Here is a 22,526-nt window from a genome sequence, read left to right on the forward strand (position 1 = left end):
GCAAATGGTGTCCGCGTAGCCCGGTGCTTGCACAGGAGGAACCTTTCCTTTTCTTCAAGTAATAGGCTACGTAAATCTTTACGTAGCCTATTACTGCAAAGAACAGGGACGCAAATGGCGTCCGCTATGCGGATGCCATTTGCATCCCAGTGGCCGGAGGTCCGCCAGCAAAACCATCCCCCCCCCCCCCCGGTCCATGGAAAAATTGTCTTCCACGAAACCGGTCCCTGGTGCCAAAAAGGTTGGGGACCGCTGCTATGAATGGATCGTGACACCATGAGTGTGATGCAGTAAAGGCACACTGGGATTCCCAACAGATCCTGCACTGCAGCTGACATGTGCATGGGAATCCAGGAGCATCATCACTTCCCAGGCAGCACAGTCCCACCCCTCACCTCGACTGCTGAAGCAGAAGCAAGCAAGGGGAGGATGTCAGGAGCAGGCAGTAATTAAGTGGGCTGCCCCACCATTGCTGGGAGGAGGGATACCTGCCCACTGTTCTGGGAGCCGATCAAGGAAGTAGAAATATGCATCCTTTTGAGTGTGGAATGAAGATGTGCCATCAGCTTTAATCCAGGAAAGGAGCTGCTCCCCCGGTGGCAAAAGGATTTGGAAACACTGCATTGGTCCATACAAGTACCTTGAACAGTGGGCCAGTTTCATTACCCCATAATGCTAAGGGCCAAATGACATGTGGTGTTAAATTTATATTTGCATTCAGTGTGCAGGTTTCTAGAAAATGCAGATAGTATCAGCTGATACTTCATGGTATAAAAGCAGGCACAGAGTGTGAATTTAACCGTATCCTCCCCTGCTGTGGTCTGAGGATTTGCTTTTGGGGCAACATAGGATGGCCGCAAGGGAGGAAAGAGTTATTCCCCCTCTATGCTGCTCTGATCCCATTTATTATCAGCTCAGCCACACACAAACTGATGCTATTTGCATTTTTTTTAAAAAAACAAAAAACCTGCACGTTAAATTTAATTTCACGTCTGGTGTGGCCCGAGAGAAGGGTGGCTTGTCTAAGGCCACCTTGTGGTGAGTTTGAGGTGAGATTTGAGTTAGGGACTTTTTGGCTCACATCTCACACAAAGTGGCCATTAGACCACACAAGGTGACTAACGGGGGCCTCCTCTGGTGCAAGATGCACACAAATGTTTTAAATTCCACTACAGCTTGCAACTCTTCCCTGGTTTTTTGACCAGGGAAGAGACACTATCCTGAGCAGGAGATATTCTTCGAAGAGTTAAGTAGGTGGGGTTGCCCCTCTTAAACAGCTACTCCTCCACAAGAGGGCCCTCAGTGTGGTATGGGGCTTTTTTCTGCAGAGTGCTTAGCATTGTGGCTAAGCCAGCCCCTGTCTCTCACCCCCATGTTGGGTTCCTTTAAACCAGTGTGTGCTCCTGTGTTCCTAGTAAACTTACTTGTATACCAGGAGGCCCCGGAGGCCCTGGTGAGCCGGTCATCCCGGGAGCGCCACGCATCCCCTCACTACCCTGCAAAAAAACCCCACAATCTAAATTATTAAATTGCTACTGGTGCTATGCATAATGGGAAACCAAAAGACACAGAAGAGGCCAAGCCAATACATAGAGAACAAAGGACTTGGCCACAAGAGAAACCAGGGAGAAAGGCTGGGCGGTTGGGAGTGAGAGATGCACTGCTCCTCCTCTTAACCATTTTTTCCTGGGGATTTCATGCGGGGGGTGGGGGAGGATGATCTTGACCAGGGAAGGCTGGGATGGCACTGGGAGAGCATGTGGAGAACACTTGGGCACCTGATATTGCTGTGCCCCAAGGGTAGGCTGCCCCAGACACTGAATGGGGTGCATTGTTGCAGATGCTCAACGGGTGTTGCCATGCATGTGCGCCACCTGGGCCCAGATGCCAAGACCTGCTTGAACTCACACAGATGAACCTGTTTCTCGCCTGTACAAGAGGTTACACACAAGCATTTTTGCTATGCACTTTCCAAGCTGCACATTTTAAGGGAGGCATCCCTCTCCCCAGTAATCAAGAAAAATCTGTAGGGTGCAGTCCTGGAAGTGAGCAGTAGATGTCAGCAGAGGCCAGGGAGCAGGGGAAACTGGCTGGCTCCATCTGGCTTTCTAATCTCTCTCCCCCCCCCCCCCCCCAGCAACTCAGCAGCGACTTCCTTGGAATTATCACAGGTGTCATCAGAGTAGTTTCTTGACAAGATATAATATAAACAGTCCCTTTTCCCTGACCAGCATTTTCTCAACAAAAACCGTTCCAAAGGCCAGAGAAAGGAGAGGAAGGAGGAGAAAACCCATTTGGAAGACTATGTGACATGCCCAAGGGCACATGGGAAGTCAGTGGCTGAGAAAAATAACAAAATTCCCCCATTCCTGGTTCCCCAGGTCCTTCCTTAACCACAACGGCTCTCTTGTCAGATGAAAGAGTATTATACTCAAAATAGTGATGGATGAAATTCCCTTGGCTTGCCTCAATTTCCACTTGCTTTTGGTGACCTTCCTAGCATTTGAAAAACAACCACACACCAATCCTCAGGTCTTTTCAAGAGCTTGCAAGGAATGATAGCAAAAAGTGAATGGATGAGTTGTGTCACCTCCACCCCAACCCCCTGCAATTCCCCTCTCCCAATCCCTGTGAAATCCTAGATCTCTCCTGCCACCCCCTCCCTTCACCCAAATTTATCTGACACTGAGGTAGTGGCAGCAAGCTCTGCCTCTCCCTGCCAATCCCTCTCTCTCCATTGGGGGAACCGAAACACTGCAATCTCAGCATCCCGGGTGCAAAACGCCTTGGGAAATGTATCTCTCTGGGCATCCCTGGATAACTATGTTTCCCAAAAGCTGCTTGTATCTGGGATGGTGCTATTGCAGTAGTCTAAGTTCCCCAATGGAGGAAAGGGAGGAGATACAAAGATCTTGCTAGCGCTGCTGCCTCCACTACCCCTGTCTTGCCCCCAAGTTAGTTTGGGAGAAGGGAAGGGAAGGGAAGGGAAGGGAAGGAGTAACAGGGAACGAAGGCAGAGCTGACTTGCAGCAGTGGAAGTGGGCTGGGGCGTGGGGGTGGGGGATCAAAATACAAACTGAGCCCAAGCTCAAATGTGGATGGTTCTGAACTTGACTCATAGGGTGCTTCCAGATGGAGGGCTCCTAATGCTAACAATCAAAAGACACTGTGCACCTATTCCATCTTTCTCTCCTTAATGGATTTCTGTGGTTAGAAAAAAGATGGAAGCAGTGGGAAAACATGGGAGGGTTACAAGTGGAAGACATCGACATCTGGGCCTCCTGTTGAATTCTGTAAATGAGGCAGGGCAACTGCACCCAGCGTGAACAGAGACATTCTGAGCTGGGGGAGCTCTTCTTCCGAACTCCCCCCATTCGGAATTCACAATCCATCACTACTCTCAAGTACTAGAAGCCCACAGATTCCCTCCTTCCATATGGATTGCTCTGACATTGGCTAGTCAGTCCTGTCCCATCTTTTTCCCACCCCTTCTGTTCCTGCCATGAACAGGGAAAGATATTCGCCTTCCTTCTGCAACACCCAGGTTTCGCTTACTCACCTTTTCTGCTGGAGGTCCTGCAGGTCCAGGTGATCCTGCTTTTCCAGGGAAGCCTGGAGGCCCCTATAAAACACACACACACAACAGATGGTTTTATGCACTCAGGAGTAAGTCTTGGCTTTAGAATATATAAGCAAGCTTCATTTGAGAGCAAAGCTCCAGCCAGGCTTAAGTGGCTACTGTGCACAAAACAAGAAAACAAGTGAATCAAAATCCTGTATTAAAAAGAGCTGAATTCTGCAGCATGTCTAAATTATACAGATTGAACAAGTATGAATAATTAAGTATGCATAATGTATTCTGCTAGTCATGGGGAAGGGGACAGGAGCTATGCAGGGCACTGAAGCTCCCACCCCTAAAAAACTTATCCAGACACCTCTCTGGCTTCTGAGATTTCAACAAGCATTGCCCACATGCTTTCTACCACATTGCTGAACATTTTCTGCACTTGTGCTGAATTGCAGCACAGACAACCCAGCCTTTAGCTTGGTAGATTGCTTCTGAAAACCAGCTGATACCTCTGGTACACTTAAAGCCTATTGCATTACGTTGGTTGCCTGGTATATCCCTTCAATTCCTGTATTACAAGAAGGTGTAAAGAAAGCTGCTTTTGGATCATTTTTGCATGCCACTCAAAACCATGCTCAGCCGCCTCCTGTTCTAAGCTTTTCATCTCTTCTTGAAAACCTCCCAGTCCAGCAAAATCCTTCTGTAATAATCAGACAAAAGCCTGAATTATTTGTTTTTCTTGCACCTTTATTGCCTTCCTTGAAGGGGACTAAAGATCATTTTCTCTTAAACTGATTTCTTTCAGGATTCTGCTCTATGTCAGACAACCCCAAAATCTCGTCCAAACCACTGGGCAGGAAGGGAGGTGTCTGTGTGTTTTCTGCCTTTGCACAATGCTGCTTTCGGTTCACTGAGACCTCACTGAGAGGCATGTGCAACTCTGTAATGCGTCCCTGATGCCCCAGCCTCTGAAAACTCTTTTGGGATGTGCTGTACTTACAGGTGGTCCCGGGAAACCAGGCTGGCCTTGAAATCCCTGGGAATAAAGGACATGCATACAGATCAATCACAAGAAAAGCCTCACTGGAGTGGACAAAATACTTCCCATATAGAGGCTGATAGAGATTACAGGGAAACCTTTGGGGATATTTTAACAGTGTTAGCCGCCTTGGACATTTTTATGGAAAGGCTGGATACATTTTAAATAAATAAACAAGTCATAAATATTAATGTAGATGGCTCTTTTTTCACTCCCATAGTGTGGGTGGCTAGAGATGATCTTGGCCCTCTGGCTTTAGATCAGTGACACATAGACACACATGCTAGTTAGGGTGAAAAACCTTCCAAGGTATCCACTATAGATTATTTTTCTCAGACAAGGATAACAGGGCAGGAAGAATGAGCAGCTGGGTATTGTCTCTCTTCCTGGTCTGAAAATGGGTTTTCAGCTAATGGGTTGAGAGATCAATCCCCCCGCCCCACCCCCAGCAACAAGATTTCAGGATTTACAGACATGTTGGCAGGAGAACCTGGATCATGCAAACTTTACAAGGCAGAAGGGCAACTATTTAAGCCAGCCTTCCCCAACCTGGAGCCCTCCAGATGTGTTGTACTACAACTCACATCATCCCCAGCAGTGCTGGGTCCAGGTTTTTGAGGCCCGTGAGAAAGACACCCTCAGTGAGCCCCCTCAGTAAATTTCCCTTCTCGCTGCCATTGTCGCCAGCTTGCATTGCTCCACCTCTTCTTTCTCACCATTCCTACCGCTTGCTTGCTTGGCAGCCAGAGAGCCCGGGAGCAAGCAGGCAGTGGCCTCCGCTGCTCCTCGAGAGGCAGGTGATCAAGCAGGTTGCCATGGGGGAGAGAAGCAGCAACTCCAGCGTTTTCTTGTCTGTGGGTCCCTGCTGGGAGATGGGCCCTCGCCAGGTGCCCAAATATGCCTGCCCTTGACACCAGCCCTAATCCCCAGCCGGCATGGGGATGATGGCCGTGCGGACTGGGGAGGATATGAGTTGTAATACAACACATCTGGTGCAACACATCTGAAGGGCACTGAGTTGGGGAAAGCTGACTTGACTTCAGCTATCACAGCCTTGTCTGGCAGAAGCTTGATACCTATGCTGTGGTGCAAGTATGAAAAATCTTGTGCAAGTACCCTTGGCCTTGTAGGCCTACCCTCCTGTATGTATGTATGTATATTTGATTACATTTATATTCTGCCTTTTTTCCTCTTGCAAAGTACCCAAGGCAGCTTACATGCTTCTCCTCCTTTCCGTGTTATTCTCACAACAACTATGTGAGTTAGGTTAGGCTGAGAGTCAGTGACTGGGCCAAAGTCACCCTGGGAGCGTCATGGCTGAATGAGGATCAGAACCTGGATCTCCCAAGTCCCAGTTCCACCGGCCCCAGTCCACTGTGGTGTAACCATTACACTACATTGGCTCTCACACCCATTAAATCCCACCCATTCCCCTCTGTGGCTTTAAAGAATACAAAGCATAAAATCTTTAAAGAAACATTTTATGCTGTGTAAATTAAAGAACCTCTGGACATGTTCAGAATGCCTTTCTCACCACTGAAGAACTGCAGCCTGCCTCTGAACACTTGGAATTAAGGAGCAGAGCTAGCTAGCTAGCTTGCTTGCTTGCTTATTTATTTATTTATTTATTTATTTATTTATTTATTTAACACCATTTCTATTCTGCCTCAGATAGAGGCACTCAAGTCAGTGGCTTGCATCACAATAATCCATAAAGTAATATAAAATATTAAAAGCACAACAAAAAGAGACAGGAGACAGCAAATTATATATTCTGAATTTCCCAGAGAGCTTTGGCTACTGGGTAGTATAGAAATGTAACAAACAAACAGCAGAGAATCGGGTTAAAAGAATGACAGCCCCATCATAGATCCAACATCAAACAGCCAACAGACTGCCAGAATTTTTTTTTTGTCAGCTTTGTGCGGAAAGGCATCAGGGAGGGAGAAAATGGATTTCCAGGGGCAAAGCGGTCTACTGCCAAGGCAGGATAACAGAGAAGGTCATATCAAGTGCTTCTGCCAGCCAAAGTTCAGCTGACAGTAAGGTGACCATGTATCCCACTGTAGAGAGAGCAGTCCCCAATCTGAAGCCCTATTCTGATTTAAAAATAAAAAACCCTAAGAACAGAGAGCAGCAGGGGCCTTGAGCTGGCCATCACAAGCACCTGCACAGCAGACTGAACAGACACACACATCACCTGGTTATAGTCTTCCCCAACCATGATGAGATGTATTGTATTTCTATTTAAATTATAGTAATGATTTCCAAATGTGCACCTATACATATAAATTAACATATGCACATTTCATGCAAATCTGTTCCCTCTTTTGTCCTGACTTTGGGCATTGCGTTTCCTCTTTTTTGGTAATGCGTAAGTGGCCACCCTGTCTGGCTGTGGGACACATTGCAGGGATTTCCCAGATGACCTGAGAGAGCAGGCAGTATTGTCTGGCAAGAGGGGGCCTTGAAGTGTTTAAGAAAAAGAATGACCTGTGCCCAGAGGCACCCACCCTCCAGGGTCTCTGTATGAATCACTGATCTGGGCCAGTGTCCTGATTGGAATGAAGCACTTGGAAGACAGCTATTCACACAGAGATAGAACAGGCAGACTCCTCTGAGGGTGAGCAATTCCACTGCCTCTCTACATCAGGAGTGACTGAGGAATCCAGTTACTGAGTGATCCTCACCAGTGGGAGGCTGCTTGGAAAGGGGCAAGGTCAGAGCATTGAATCATACAGAGATGTAGCAGTGAGCCTCCTCTGTGGGTAAGTACTGGGGGCTTACAATGCACATACCTCAGAGAGGAAGGATGGGAGGAATAGAACACGGGTAGCCAGCACAGCATAGGTGACACCAGTAGATGGAATTTGTGGCACCCTTGGAGAAGAAGAAGGTGGGCTTAGGGGCTTGGCTGTGACACGGAGGCCTAGTTCTCACATAACACTAAGCCATGGTCTGTTGAAATCTGACTTGTTGTTGTGTCTGAACCCATCCCCACAAACCAACTATGGTTTGTTAACCAGCTAGAAACCACAAGTAGAAGCCATGGTTTGTTATTGCTTATGATGTCTGGCTTGTTTAAACCATGGGTTGTTGTGATGTCTGCACCCAGAACCGTGGCTTATCCCTGGCTTGTTCGCATGTTTGCATTGCTGTCTGCCCTGGAACAGAGGCACCTGGCAAGAAAAGCCTGAAAATGAAACTGCCCTGAAAGCTGGCAAAACGGATGGGAGAGAAACAAACCACAAATAGAGAAAATAAGTTGTGGTTTGTTTGCTTGTCTGCAAGATGGTTCATGTCTCAAGCAGCAAACCATGGTTAACATAAACCATGGTTTAGCGTTATGTGTGTGCAGTCAGAGTCCAGCCTGCATTGCTGCCTTCTCTCCAGCCAACAGGCTAGAGGCAAAAACAACACCAAGGTGTGATGCACAGTAGTGTGCAACAGAGTGGCATACTATGATAACCCAGGCTTGGCCTGTGGCACATTTGCCAAATATGTTGGCTGCTACCAATAGGGAGGGCCATTGCCCCTGTTTTGCACGAAGAAGATCCCAGGTTCAACTCCTGGCATCATTAGGTAGGGCTAGGAAAGAATCCTGCCTGAAACCCTGCAGAGCTGCTGCCAGTCGCTGTCAACAGTCCTGGGCTAGAGGGACCAATGGTTTGACTCAGTATAAGGCAGCTTCTTATGTACCAAAGTAGAAGAATCCTATGACAGGAGCATCTCTCACCTGATCGCCTTTTTCTCCTGCGCTGCCTGGCACCCCTCGCTCTCCTCTTGGACCCTGATGCAAGGACAAAACAAAGGTGATCGGGGTACACTCTTTTCCCATGACAAGCTTCCTGCACACATAGTGCTTGCTGTGATGGCTAACCTGTGTCTGGGCTGTACCAGGACTGTGTCTGGGCTGTACCAGGACTGTGTCTGGGCTGTACCACTTCAGACTATAGGGGGAGACTCACATCTCCTCTTTTTAGGTGATGCAGTTTATCCCTCTGCCTAGCTGGGATCTCTCAATGGCTTGAGAGATTCAGGTCAGAGACAGACAAAATGCTCCTGCATATTCTCTGCTCACAGAAATCTAGCATGTCAGGGAGAAGGCCAGGCAAGAACTCTTTTCCCTAGCATGCTAGTTTTCTGTGTGTAGGGGGGAATCTTTGTGTATAGAGGAGCATGCAAGTCATCTGAGCCTCCACCAGCTGTCTGAAGTGGTACAGTCCAGCCATAGGTTTACCACCTCAGGACATAGATAGAATATGAATAAGCACACACAGACATACAAGCTGAAGTACATGTAACTGGGATGATCACATCTTCTTTTCCTGTTTACCCACCTTGATTTCCCACCTCTTCCTCTGTTGTTTCCCACGGTAGTATCCAATTGTGTTCCAGCACTAGCACTATTGATGTTGCAGCAGCATAAACCAATGCTTGTGCAACATAACTAGCACTTGCTACAGCAAGTGCTAGTTACATTGATTGCATAAATGTTGGTTTATGCTACCGCAACATTATTTGCACTAGTGCTGGGGCACAATTGGATACTACCCGCTGTGTCTTATTGTAGACTGTCAGCCCCTTGGGGTAGGGGCCTGTCAAACCTGCTCTTTGTAAAGCACCACATACATAAATAACAGCAGCTTCCAACTGAACCTATGGCCAGGTCCACTAGATGATACTAAATGCCTGTAGCCAAAAGTCTGATTGGTGATATCATATACCACTTGGCTGTGAGCGTACCTGTGGCCCAATGGGACCTGTGGGACCATCCAAGCCTGGAGGACCCTGGAGGAACAAAGAGAAGAGAAAGGAGACCTTTGTAATACAGAATTCCTGAAAATGAGGCAGCAGTGGGTTGAGTGTGTGTGATTAGATTATCTACTGGGGGCCTACAGAAGGAATTTCCAGAGGGCAATCATAGCACGAAAGGCCACAGAACAGAAAGGGGGCTGTTTTAGGAGATTCTTGGATGCCTCCCCCACCCACCCATCTATAATGTATTCTGAGCTGTGTTGAGTCTATGGTGAGAGTGAGCAGGGGAATAAAACAGCTTGGATTGTTTAGCTTGAAAAAGGGCAAGTAAGTGGAGACATGATAGAGGTGTACAAAATTATGCATGGTGTAGAGAATGGGGATAGGTAGGGATGTCATGAGCACCTGACAGTGGGGGGGAGTTTGATGGACTCCTCCCCACTTGGCTCCCTGGACGCCACTCGCTGAGCCGAAGCTAGCAGATGCACTCACCGAGTGCTACGCAGTTTGGGACTGCCCCACAGCCGCCTGCTCCTTGCTGCGAGCTGCTATTTTTATGGAAGGCTGGGGCTCTGTAATTTCCATATATGTAATGTTGCGCACAATGGTGGCCATACAGGACCATCTCTGCAACATTAGAGGTGTAAAGGGCCCCTTTACGCCTCTGACGTTGTGGAGATGGCCCTGCACGGCCACCATTGTGCGCAACATTACATATATGGGAATTACAGAGCCCTGATCTTCTGTAAATATGGTAGCTCTCAGAGAGGAGTGGGTAGCTGTGGGGCACTCCTGGACTACTCGCCAAGCCCTCCAGGGATCTCGCAGCCTGGCGAGTGGGGGCAGGTGGCAGCGGCGACTCAGCGAGCACCCACACTTGGCAGGCATGGGTGAGTCTGTCCATCCCTAGGATAGGGAGACATTTCTCTCTCTCTCATAATGCTAGAGGCCAAAGGGGTCATCCCATGACGCTGATTCAAGACAGATAAAAGGACAGATAAAGGGAAGTTCTTCTTCACAAAACCCCAACTATGGAATTCACTATCACAAGATATGGTGATGGTCTCCAATTTGCATGGTTTTAAAAGGGGGTTAGACAAGTTCCTGGAGGAGCAGGCTATCAACGGTTACAAGTCCTGATGGCTATGTGCTACCTCCAGTATCAGAGGCAGTAAGCCTATATACACCAGTTGCTGGGGAACATGGGTGGGAAGGTGCTGTTGCACTCATGTCTCGCTTGTGGGTTCCTGGTCAACAGCTGTTTGGCCACTGTGTGAACAGAATGCTGGACTAGATGCTGGACCCTTGGTCTGATCCAGCAAGGCTCTTCTTATGTTCTTAGTATATTTATAGTAATAAACGATAATTACTTTTATCTGCTTTTATTTTTCATTTGCACTTTCCCAGCGCCCTCCAGGTGTTTTGGACTTTAACTCCTATCAGCCCCAGCCAACATGGCCAATGGGCAGGAATGATGGCAGTTGTAGTCCAAAATACCTGGGGGGCACCATATGGTGAAGGCTGCATTAGGGGAAGTCCGGTGGTAGAGCATCTGCTTTGCATGCAGGAGGATTCAGGTTCAATCACTGGCATCTCCAGGTGGGGCTAGAAAAGACTCGTTTCTGAATCCCTGGGGAGGGCCACTGCCAGTCAGTGTGGATCACAGCTGGGCAGACATCAGCCTTTTGGGATGGATCGACTTTTTTTCCTTTTTTTTTTACTAGAACTCTGAGATCCACCAGCCAAAGCCAGATGCAAAAGACACAGATTTAGAATGAAAGAATTCTGAGCCCAGGAAATTGTTTTAAATACCAGAATGGAGTACATGGCCCTTCCACATAAAACATCCTCCCTTGTTTACCCTAAGGCACTTCTTCCCACTGTTACAATAACCAACTGAAATATTTTTTAAGAGGAGAAACAATACAAACATAGCACTAATAGAATAAAACCAATCCAGCCAATGCTTAAAAAGGCCTGAGATAATCAAGAGGTCTTGACTGGTACCGAAAAGACTTAACAGTAGGTGCCACCTCAGCCTCTCTGGTGAGAGCTTTCCAAAGCTGGTGGGTGCCACGATCGAAAAGGCCCTCCTCTCTCCAGTTACCATCTGCCTAATCTCAGATAGCAAGGAGAACATCTGGAGAGGGCCCTCCAAAGACTGTATGGGCAGGTTCATCGAGGAGAAGACAGTCTCCCAGGTACTTACTGATTCTCCTTTCTCTCCAGGTGGCCCTATGTATCCTCGTTCTCCTTTAGCACCCTGGTAGTAGGTAAGTACACATAAGAAGAAAGAAAAAGGTCTATTATCAGGTGATGCTAGATCAACTGAACAAACACTAAAATGCATTTTAGTAATTATTTTTAGCAATGCCATGAATTAATTCTCTCTCTCTTTCTCTAGAGCTTTTGAGCTACAGCTGATTTTTTTTTGCCAAAATTTTAATTGTGACAAATAATGTTAAATATTAGTTAGGCAATGTAATGTTTTCCACCCCACCCCACCTTTAAAAAGCCAGCAGGGCCCTCAACAAGGTATGCTGTAAAAAGATTCAAATGCAAAGAATATAAATGTGAATTTTGGAGAGCAAAATGTTGGTGGGGAGAATGAGCTCAAACTGTTTTCTTGAGGCCTTTTGGCTCTACTGTGGGCTGCTGGTTTGGGAAACAAGGGCCTGGCTAAGCTGCTGTACATCTTTTGCTAGATCAGCAAAAGAGTTTCTCTCTGGCAACATACCCAGGTCGTCCTCCTTAAGTCAAACCCAACATGCAAGGTGAACAGTGGAGGCTTTGCACCTTAGATAGCTTCTTTAGAGTTCTGACTGGTTCTGACTGAAACCTGGAGTGGATTTAGCACTCCACTGACATTGGAGCCACCAGACTCCACTGCTTAGTTTCAAATCAAGATTCTAGGATTATATGATTGATTATCCATCCACCCCTCTACCTCTGCAGCGAGGACTGCACCTGCCTAATTTGCTTTTCCATCCTTCCCTCTGCATGCCATACTCACGGACAGCCCAGGGGGGCCCATGGAGCCAGGATATCCGGGCTGACCTGGGGGGCCCTGCAGAAAAGCAGATTGGAAAAGGATCAACACATGCGAGGTTTGTGGTCTCAAACAACCATAACTGAATTTCTTTATTTCTTTATTAAATTTATTAATCGCCCATCTGGCTGGTCACCCAGCCATTCTGGGCAATGTACAATAATAAAAACAATTTAAAACAATAAAATTCTACATTAAAAACATCATTTTCTAAAAATACCCTAACCCACCCCAAATGCCTGAGTGAACAACCATGTTTTTAATGCATGGCGGAAGCTCATTAAAGAGGGGGCAGGATAACTGTTTTCATCCATATGTGAACCAGGATAACTGTTTTCATCCATATGCAAAGGGCCCTTCCATTGTTGAGCTCTGTCTTATCGCTAAACTCCTTTCTAATGTGATTGGGTGGCTGTCATAAAATTGCAACTGAATGTCCCTTCTCTCTTCCCCCACTCACTCTACTCACACCCATTGCACAGTATGCAGCAGAGTATGGATGCATGCTGATGTTAATTTAACACAGATTAGTGAGCTCAAAATGACTTTTTACCACTCTGTCATACTCACAATCAAAGTCGTAAAAGGGTGAATTGCTATCCTCATTCAATGCAGACCTACAGGTACAGTGAGGGATCTAATGCAAATTAGCAACCATGAGTGTGCAGCTAGAGGCTGTTATTAGAGATAATTACTGCAGAGTGTGGTCAAGACTGTGGTCTTGAGTAGGTGGTAAGAAAGAGATCCCTCCAGATCTGGCTAATCTATAGGTCTTTCCTCTCCTGTACTGGATAGCTTGGCTTGGCTTGGCTCACCTCCCTGGCCAGCCCTGTCATTAGGCAGAGTGAAGCTGTCACCTTAGAATACAGATCTTATGTCCCATGTCCCTGATAGCCATGATAGTGCGGTCACTGAACTTGAGCCAGACATCCTAGAGAGTGAAGTCAAGTGGGCCTTAGGAAGCATTATTAACAACAAAGCTAGCGGAGATGACAGTATTCCAGCTGAGCTATTTAAAATCCTAAAAGATGATGCTGTTAAAGTGCTGCATTCAATATGCCAACACATTTGGAACACTCAACAGTGGCCACAAGACTGGAAAAGGTCTGTTTACATTCCAATTCCAAAGAAGGGCAATGCCAAAGAGTGTTCAAACTACCGTACAATTGTGCTCATTTCACATGCCAGCAAGGTGATGCTCAAAATCCAACAAGCTAGGCTTCAGCAGTATGTGAACCAAGAACTACCGGAAGTACAAGCTGGGTTCCGAAGAGGCAGAGGAACTAGAGATCAAATCGCCAACATTCGCTGGATCATGGAGAAAGCAACAGAATTCCAGAAAAACGTCTATTTCTGCTTCACTGATTACGCTAAAGCCCTTTATTGTGTGGATCACAACAAACTGTGGCAAATTCTTAAAGAGATGGGAGTACCAGACCACCTTACCTGTCTCCTGAGAAACCTGTATGAGGGTCAAGAAGCAACAGTAAGAACCAGACACGGAACAACAGATTGGTTCAAAATTGGGAAAGGAGTACGACAAGGCTGTATATTGTCGCCCTGCTTATTTAACTTATATGCAGAGTACATCATGAGAAACACCGGGTTGGATGAATCACAGGTCGGAATTAAGATTGCCGGGAGAATTATCAACAACCTCAAATATGCAGACGATACCACCCTAATGGCAGAAAGCGAAGAGGATCTAAAGAGCCTCTTGTTGAGGGTGAAAGTGGAGAGTGCAAAAGCTGGTCTGAAACTCAACATTAAAAAAACTAAGGTCATGGCATCTGGCCCCATCACTTCCTGGCATATAGAAGGGGAAGAAATGGAAGCAGTGACAGATTTTATTTTCTCGGGCTCCAAGATCACGGCAGACGGTGACTGTAGCCATGAAATTAAAAGACACTTGCTCCTGGGGAGGAAAGCTATGGCAAACCTAGACAGCATAGTAAGAAGCAGAGACATCACCTTCCCGACAAAGATTCGTATAATCAAAGCTATGGTTTTCCCAGTAGCAACGTATGGCTTTGAGAGCTGGACTCTAAGGAAGGCTGAGCGCCAAAGAATCGATGCTTTCGAACTGTGGTGCTGGAGAAGACTCTTACGAGTCCCCTGGACTGCAAGGAGGCCAAATCAGCCAATCCTAAAGGAAATCAACCCTCACTGCTCATTGGAAGGACAGATACTGAAGCTGAAGCTCAAATATTTTGGCCACCTAATGCCAAGAGAAAACTCCCTGGAAAAGACCCTGATGTTGGGAAAGACTGAAGGCAAAAGGAGAAGGGGACGGGAGAGGATGAGATGGCTAGATAGCATCACCGATGCAATGAATATGAACTTGAGCACATTCCGGGAGAGAGCGGAGGACAGGAAGGCCTGGCTTGCTATGGTCCATGGGGTCACGAAGAGTCGGACACGACTTAACGACTGAACAACAACAAAAATGGGGAGAAAACAGATATCTGTTTGTTTATGATTTATTGCAAGGAAGGGACCTTTGGGATTTCCACTGCAGGCGCCAAAATGCCTCTGGGCAGCCCAGTTGCCTGCTTGAGTCATCTGGAACTACTTGCTTGAGTCAGTGAGACTAGGCTAGCAATCACACCAAGAGGATCTCAACTAGCATCAACACCATTCATCCATACGATCTTCCTTCCAAGCCATTCAGTCAAAGAGTAGCTCAGGCCATGAATATTTTGCAGCTCCTCTGGAGCTTAGCAGTTGGATCCACCACTCACCTGTTCTCCCTTCGATCCGGGGAACCCAGATGGTCCGCGCTCACCCTGGAGACCCTTTGGAAAGAAAAACATAAAGGGGAGTGTTTCACATTTTTTATCCTCTTTTCACTGAATTGCATCTGGGGGTGGAGAAGGAGGCTTTAGCTATGTAACATGGGTGCGTATGGATGGAGAATAGGTTATAGAAATGAGAACACAGCATAGGCGTTGAGTGGTCTCGAGGCAATCAGACACCAATTCTTTGACTGGATACTGTTGCTTTCCCGGTCACTGACATATTTGGAACACAGTTCTCCACAGCTGGCTTTTCTTTTAAGAATGTGAAGACTTACATATCAATATGATTCACTCAAGATGTTATTGATCAGGCATCCAATTAGCCAGGGAACAGAACTAAATTTTAGAGGGGAAGTGGTGAAAGCAATATTTCTTGCCCCATATGAAGGCACTGATCCAGAGAAGGCACAGCCAAATATTGCTTTGAGTCATGATTTGTGTTCACACACACAACACACGCAACACACGCACACTCCTTCAAGTCTAGGGAAAGGGGCTTACCTTGACACTCTTTCAAAAGAATGGAGGCGGAACTGTGTACATCCCAACCCCACCCACAAAAAGGTCCTTCCAGAAATGATATTACGACAAAAGAGCCAACACTGACTGGATTTCTTCCTGCATTCTGGAAAAAGGCATCTTGGACAATTTTGTGAATGTGCATAGCAGCGTGTGGTGCAGAGTAATACAGCTAGAGAAAATAAGCAGCTTTGGCATGGAACATGCACATCTGAATTCACCTTGAAACTGTCCAGTGACAGAGGCTGTGAGAGGTGATGTTTGGTTGACCTGTCACATGTCCAGCATTGGCATCTTGGAGGTTCTAGAGAAGTTCATATAGTCATCTTACCCCATTTTTCTTTTCTTTTTTTTAACTACCCATGCAAGAATCACCAAGCCTGATCAGATCGAATCCCACTCTCCAACTATGGAATCACACAAAGGTTTCCCAGCCAAAGTTATTTATGTCTAACTCCTATTGAAAATAGCAAAATCAATTTTAGTTTGCACATTTCTTTGGGAGTGGATCCCATTGAACTCAGTCAGGCTCACTCTTGTGTAAAGAAGTATACAGTCAGGCTATTTGTTATGCTGGGTGGGGAATGCTGGGGGTTGTTGGACTTTTTCTGGTTAAACATGCATAAGGTTGCACCCTAAATTTCATTAGCTGCAATCAGTTTTGCTAGAATGTGGCTAAAAATTGTATGAATAAAATGTTGAGAAATTTTTTGCCCTTCCTCTCCTTATGTAAGTCCTATCATAATTCTTGAAATTAAGAAATAGCTCATAAGAAATTTGTCTCCTTCTTCTCAAAGTTCTGTGGTGCTGCTCTCCTTCTAAACAGTTTGGATATCCAACACCACTCAGATAATCTTCACCAACCACCCTCTTGTACATCTGCTATATAATCAAAGTGTTTCTTCTTGGGCTGGGACTTCTCCTACTTCTAGTTGCCGTACATCTTACTCAGCTCCCTCACAAGATGAAGGATGAGGCAACCCCTCCATGCAACTAGGAAGTGGATTCTAAAACAGGTTGAAGGGCTGGTTCCTTTTTGCAGTCCTAAATTAAGACGTAAGCCATATAGGTGGGTAGCACCAGTAGACTGAGCGCAAAAAAGTGGAAAAATCCAAAATGGCACAAGCTATTTTTTTAATTAGGAAAAGGCTCTTATTTGGAGGAATAAGTATTATCAATGAGTAAGTCCTATTCTCTAATCATGTGAATACTAGCAAGAGTATTTACTAGTAATTCTGTAGAAAAGAGTACTGTAGTAATTCTAAATAAGCAATTTTTCCCCTTTTTCTTGTGCTGAATCATTTTTCCAAACAAGGAGCAACTCCTCCCAGAGTGATTCCGGTGACTGGACACAAGAATATATTCTGCAAAAAGGTCAAGGCATGGGGCCGTTGCAGAGCTGGGCTTTGGCATACTGCAAAATAGTTGTATTAGGTGAGATCCAGACACTTGTTTCATCAGGATTTCAGAAGAGACTTCATTTTCCTGAAGATATATCTTAGAATACATTAGAATGCCATTAGAATAGTGATACCTGTTATTTCTCTTGGTGGTAGATTTTCCTTTTCTAATTGGTGGATGCATTTTATGAACAGGCCGTCTCTCTCTCTATCCCAGATTAAAAAAGAGTATGTTCTGCATTGCAGTTATAAGGTACCATTTCCACAGAACACTGTCTCCAGAGGGCTGTTCTCTTTCCATATCCTGGTGGCCAGTTGAGAAGGCGCTGGTGATCAAGAGAAACCCCCTTCCTCTCCTTTCTGAGTAGCCACCGTGGGGAAGACCTGGGCTCTTCCTCCCTGCAAGACTGTGTTGCTGTTTCCCTAATAAACCACTGGGTAGTGAAGGTTTTGGCCAGGATCAATTATTTTCCCTTTGTGGTCTGGAGAGGCTCAGAGAACAACTGGGTTTCACTTCCTAATGTAAATTCCAAGATGTGGTCTGAATTCTCCTCAAAACTCAGATTGCAATTCGTTTTTCCATCACCACTAGCAACTTGCAATGGAACCTTGAGCAAGTGTGGTGGAATATTGCTTTCAGTTTACATGATCATGTAAAGCTGCATGTACAACTGTTTGGCACATTTATCCAGTCAATGGGAATCTCTCCAGTAGTTATTTTCTGCCCAGAAGGCATCAGACATATCCCAAGCAGCCCTCACCTGTGTTTTATGTCTGACAGATAAAGCTACACCACGTGGAATATGAGAATGACTCCCCCGTTAATTGTCATGTTACCCTCAAGAGTGGAGAGCTTCTCGTGGGGTACCGCAATGTAGGGTTAGTTTGGGTTACATGGTGGTGGTGGGGTAGTGATGGCTTTTATTGGACACACTGGTGACACCGGCAACAGGGGGCCACATGGCGTAGCAGTTAATCACACAGACTGTGGGAGTTACAGTGTCATTAGTGGCATGAGGCACTGGGGGATGAGATTAAGGCATTAATAATGGTGGTGGTGGTGGTGGTGGCGGTCAGGTGAGGGTGGAATGATTATTTCAAGAACCAGAAGCACATACAGGGCAGAGAGGGTTCACTGATGTAGGGGAGGGATGGCTTCATTTCAAAGTACGCTCACTCTCGGTGTGTATGCAGCAAGGGTTAAGAATCAGGTGCGGAACTACTTCATCTGAAGGGATTCAGGTCACCATGAGGTCCATGGCCAGTGGTTGTTAGACAAGCTATGCACTGAGAAAAAATGGGCTGTTGGAATCCGATTTCCATTGTGCTGAAATGTCAGTTGGGGAAGGGCTGTAGCTCAGTGACAGAGCTACTGGATAGAGTCCCAGGTTTGAACCATGGCATTGTCAGGTAGGGCTGGGAAGGAATCCTACCTAAAACCCTGGAGAGCCACTGCCAGTCAGTGTCGGCAGAACTGGGCCAGATGGACCAGGGGTCTGTCTCACTATAAGGTCGATTCCTACGTTTCTGTGACTAGACCCGTCAAAGCGTTTTGCCACTTGGCAGACAAATGGTGGTCTATAGAAAATGTCACCTCACAATTAGTTGGGACTGTGGAATATTCCTGTTTATGTTTGTATGGGGGAAAAGGGTAATAGACCCTGATTAAGCAGCTTGTCCCTGTGAAGACAAGGAGGAATCCCAGTCGGATGAATCCCAAGTTGCATGAAGCCTGGAATTCCTTCCATGACCTGTTCCACATCAACACAAGATGGGACTTGATCAGGTAACCTGACTGCAAGGGAGGTTCTAGAGCAGTTGCCCTATGTCAGCATAGTGGCCAGAGAGTGTGTGTGCGGCTTTAGATCAGGTGACCAAGTAGTGCGCATGGGATGGGGGCTGGCTGTGCTATTAGGTATAGAGCCTGGAGAAGGAGGGAGAAGGAGGGATGAGAAGCCAAACAAGCGGCAGCGACAAAGGACTGCACAGAGCACGTGCTGTACTGGGTTCTTACAGGTAATCCAGGTGCGCCAGGCGTTCCAGGAAAACCTGGGGGGCCCTAAGGGAAGAAACAGTGAAGTCATACCTTGGCAATCACATTGGCTAGACTAGGGAAGGTGGGCAAAGAGGGTGGTAAGTAGGGAGGGGAGGTCTGGCTTGAAAGGAAAGACATTTCCTAACACAGCAAGCAGGACTGCACTTCTTCCCAGGACATGAGCAATGCGATGGACTTGCCTTCCTGAATTAACCATCACCATTTGTCCCAAAGCATGGCTACTTAGAGAACAGGGACCTGCCCATCCCTTCCCTCACCCGATATAATCAGAGCTTTCCTTGGAGAGCAGAATGATCAGAGCTCATACTAAAACAGCATGAACAGCCTCTCACAGTCTGGTGGTAAAAGGCCAAATATGGATCAGTCACAAAGGGGGAAGGTTTGCTTTAAGTAGCTTTTCTCTTCTTGGCTGGTATCAAGTTGGCAGGTATCAAGCTGTGGTAGCAAAGGATGTTGCGAGGGACACAGGCTTGAGGGAGAAGACAAAAGCAGAAGGTGGCTCAAGGCCTAAGGGATATACTCACAGCTGGTCCAGGAGGGCCTGGGGAGCCTCGTAAACCTGGTGGGCCCTGTGCAGAGATGGCCAAGAAAACAAGAAGGTTATTTCTGAGCTCAAGAATATGTGACAGGCAGCATTGCTGCTCCCTGGTGTCTTCAGGTAGCATTACCTGCTCCCCCCTGTCTCCGGGTAAGCCAGGGATTCCGGGAAGGCCAGCACAGTCTTGTCCATTGTCACTCTCATCCTGGAAAGGAAGACAAGATGCACTGAGCCAATCCCAACCTTTCCAAGTGGTTAAGGGATGCTACCAATTTCCACACACAAAACAATATCTACTGGGCAAGGACTTTCAGCAGCTTTCCCTTGACCAGCTAATTCAATTTTTGTAGTTATGATTCAAGTGGCAATGATGGTTCCAGGTCTTTTAAGCAGCCAAACAGAAACATCATTTAAGACATAGGCCATGAAGAGCTCTGTCTTTTTATGTTAACTGCTTCAGTCAATGCTCCTGGATTTTCGCACAACCCCACCACCTATGAACATCTGTTTGAAATTATTTAAACTAACAGCTAGCAGAGAGAAATCTCAGTAAATTAGTGCTGATGTCCATACAAATAAAACTGGTGATTGCCAGAGATAAAATTCCATGACTTAAGTGCAGCCATCCAGGGTTTGGGGGCTGATCTCCCAATGGGACTGGAGTGGAATTGTATGCCAGAACCCATAACAGATTTTATGGACAGGAACTGGTCTGGGACCTTACATTTTCCAGAACCCATCGTGAATTGAACTGGTGAATTTGTCACAGCTGTTTTTAACTGTATATTTGCCTGCACTGTTGACTACAGACACAATATTTCTATACTTAGACTAATTCTAAAGGCCAAGATGGGATAGCAAGAAATAAATGACTGGAGTTCCCACAATGTTTTAAAATGTCAGATACAATTACAAGAGGCCCTTGGGTTCCATCAGGATCACAGACCTGGGGGAAAGGGGCTAATATCTTTTCCTCAATACCATTTTCCCAATTAAAGTTGCCCCCCAGCCGCTATTTGCCCCATGTAGGGGAAAAGGCTTAGCCTTCCAACAACACTGCGATCCTGATCCAAATCTCACCTGCCGCTGCTCCTGCCATTTAAAAATCTCAGGAGATCTGTCTCTTGCTGTTCCATCTAGTCGAGCTAAGGCGCTGTTCACACAACAACGTAACCCACACTCAGTGATTGAATGTGGGTTGTTGTTGAACCATGGATTAGTGTGCTGTCTGATTGAGGGATGTACGAAAGTCACTTACCTTTTCGAAGGGTGACATTTGTGGTAGGGGGGAGCTGCTCTGTCCCTCCCCCTGAAATTCTCTCCGGACATCTGGCCACTGGGCAGCCTGCAGGGACGCAAATGGCGGCTGCCGTAGCTGCCGCTATTTGCGTCCCTGTATTTTGCCGTGATAGGCTACGTAAATATTTACATAGCCTATCACGGCAACCCCTGCCAAAAAAAAACAGCGAACGCAGATGGCGGCGGCTACGGTGGCCGCCATTTGCATTCCCTTTTTTTTTTGGCCGTGATAGGTTACGTAAATATTTACGTAGCCTATTACGGCAAAAAAAAAAAGGGAATGCAAATGGCGGCCGCCGTAGCCGCCATTTGTGTTCCTTTTTTTTTTTTTGCCGTGATAGGCTACGTAAATACTTACGCAGCCTATCACGGCTTCCACAGGGATGCAAATGGCGTCCCTGCATTAGCCGTGATAGGCTGCGTAAGTATTTACATAGCCTATCACGGCTATAGTGATGAAGGGAATGGTGGCCGCGGCCGCCATTCGCATAGCAGCGCGAACGGCACCAGGTAAATGTCCCGTTTTGTGCGCCTTTCGCGGGGTGGGGGGGGCGGGGGGCTTCATTCCGCCACGGATTTCAGGGGGCCGAATGCACTGGCATTTGGCCTCACTGAGATCCGTGGTGGAATTCTCTGGCATCCCTAGTCTGAATCCAGGACATTTTCTGCAGGGTGTCTTGTTAACCACTCTGAACAACCCAATAACAAACCATGGATTCTCAAGGTGACTTGTTCGAAAAGATAAGCCATACTGCATGATTAACAACCTATCCTGCAGAAAATGTCCTGGGTTCAGACAACATGCTAACCCATGGTTCAACAAACAACCCATGGTTCAACAACAACCCACACTCAACCACGGAGTGTGGATTAGTGTGTTGTATGAACAGCCCCTAAATGTGCTTGCTTAGAACTGCTTTATATTTCTCTCCTTGCTATATTTAATTTTTGGACTACCCTCTTTTTCAATACAGGTATGAAAGCATTGTCTTTGATTCTTCTTGTTACATGGATGAACAGTTATCTCCTATTGTATTTCACTCATGGATCCGCCACCATCACAACTAAAGGAGCACAAAACACTTTCTGAAGTTATACATCCTCTGGCAACTCTCCCCCTCTTCTCCCACCCTGGCCAAACCTGGTTTGTCAGACTTTAACACCACATCATAATATACTCAAGCTACCTTCAGAGCTCAAAGGAAGATTCAAAATACATAACTTCCAAATCCCCCAAGATTCTACCAAGAATTGTTGAAACTGAAGTCCCAACAACTTGAGTTAAAGAGTGAAGTGGCTTGGATCACATACAAAGACAGGGCACAATGAGTCTCAAATCCCATCAGGGCAGACAGATGCATAGCTCTGAGCCCATCTGTGCTGCTATTTTCAGGGTGACATCCAGAGATCACACACACACACACACACACACATCACGCCACTGATGATTATCACCTGGCACATACATCACGTTCTTTAATATCTTTTTGCAAGCATCTTGG

At 46.5% G+C, this 22,526-nt stretch overlaps 1 protein-coding gene across 1 annotated transcript in view; it reads right to left on the bottom strand.

Moving 5' to 3' along the window:
• COL16A1 (collagen type XVI alpha 1 chain) overlaps positions 1-22,526 on the bottom strand; it is a 162,269-nt gene that overhangs the window by 19,720 nt on the left and 120,023 nt on the right. Inside the window, exons 47-57 of the mRNA XM_084816361.1 lie at positions 19,856-19,924; positions 19,712-19,756; positions 19,146-19,190; positions 15,156-15,209; positions 12,379-12,432; positions 11,575-11,628; positions 9,354-9,398; positions 8,344-8,397; positions 4,569-4,604; positions 3,560-3,622; positions 1,425-1,496 (exon numbers count right to left, since the gene is read on the bottom strand). Coding sequence (XP_084672487.1) covers positions 1,425-1,496; positions 3,560-3,622; positions 4,569-4,604; positions 8,344-8,397; positions 9,354-9,398; positions 11,575-11,628; positions 12,379-12,432; positions 15,156-15,209; positions 19,146-19,190; positions 19,712-19,756; positions 19,856-19,924 — 591 coding nt within the window. The remainder of the gene's footprint in view (positions 1-1,424; positions 1,497-3,559; positions 3,623-4,568; positions 4,605-8,343; positions 8,398-9,353; positions 9,399-11,574; positions 11,629-12,378; positions 12,433-15,155; positions 15,210-19,145; positions 19,191-19,711; positions 19,757-19,855; positions 19,925-22,526) is intronic.

This window comes from Heloderma suspectum, chromosome 10, assembly GCF_057233095.1.
Source record: "Heloderma suspectum isolate Gila_16-S chromosome 10, 16-S_ref, whole genome shotgun sequence".
NCBI classification, from domain to species: domain Eukaryota; kingdom Metazoa; phylum Chordata; class Lepidosauria; order Squamata; family Helodermatidae; genus Heloderma; species Heloderma suspectum.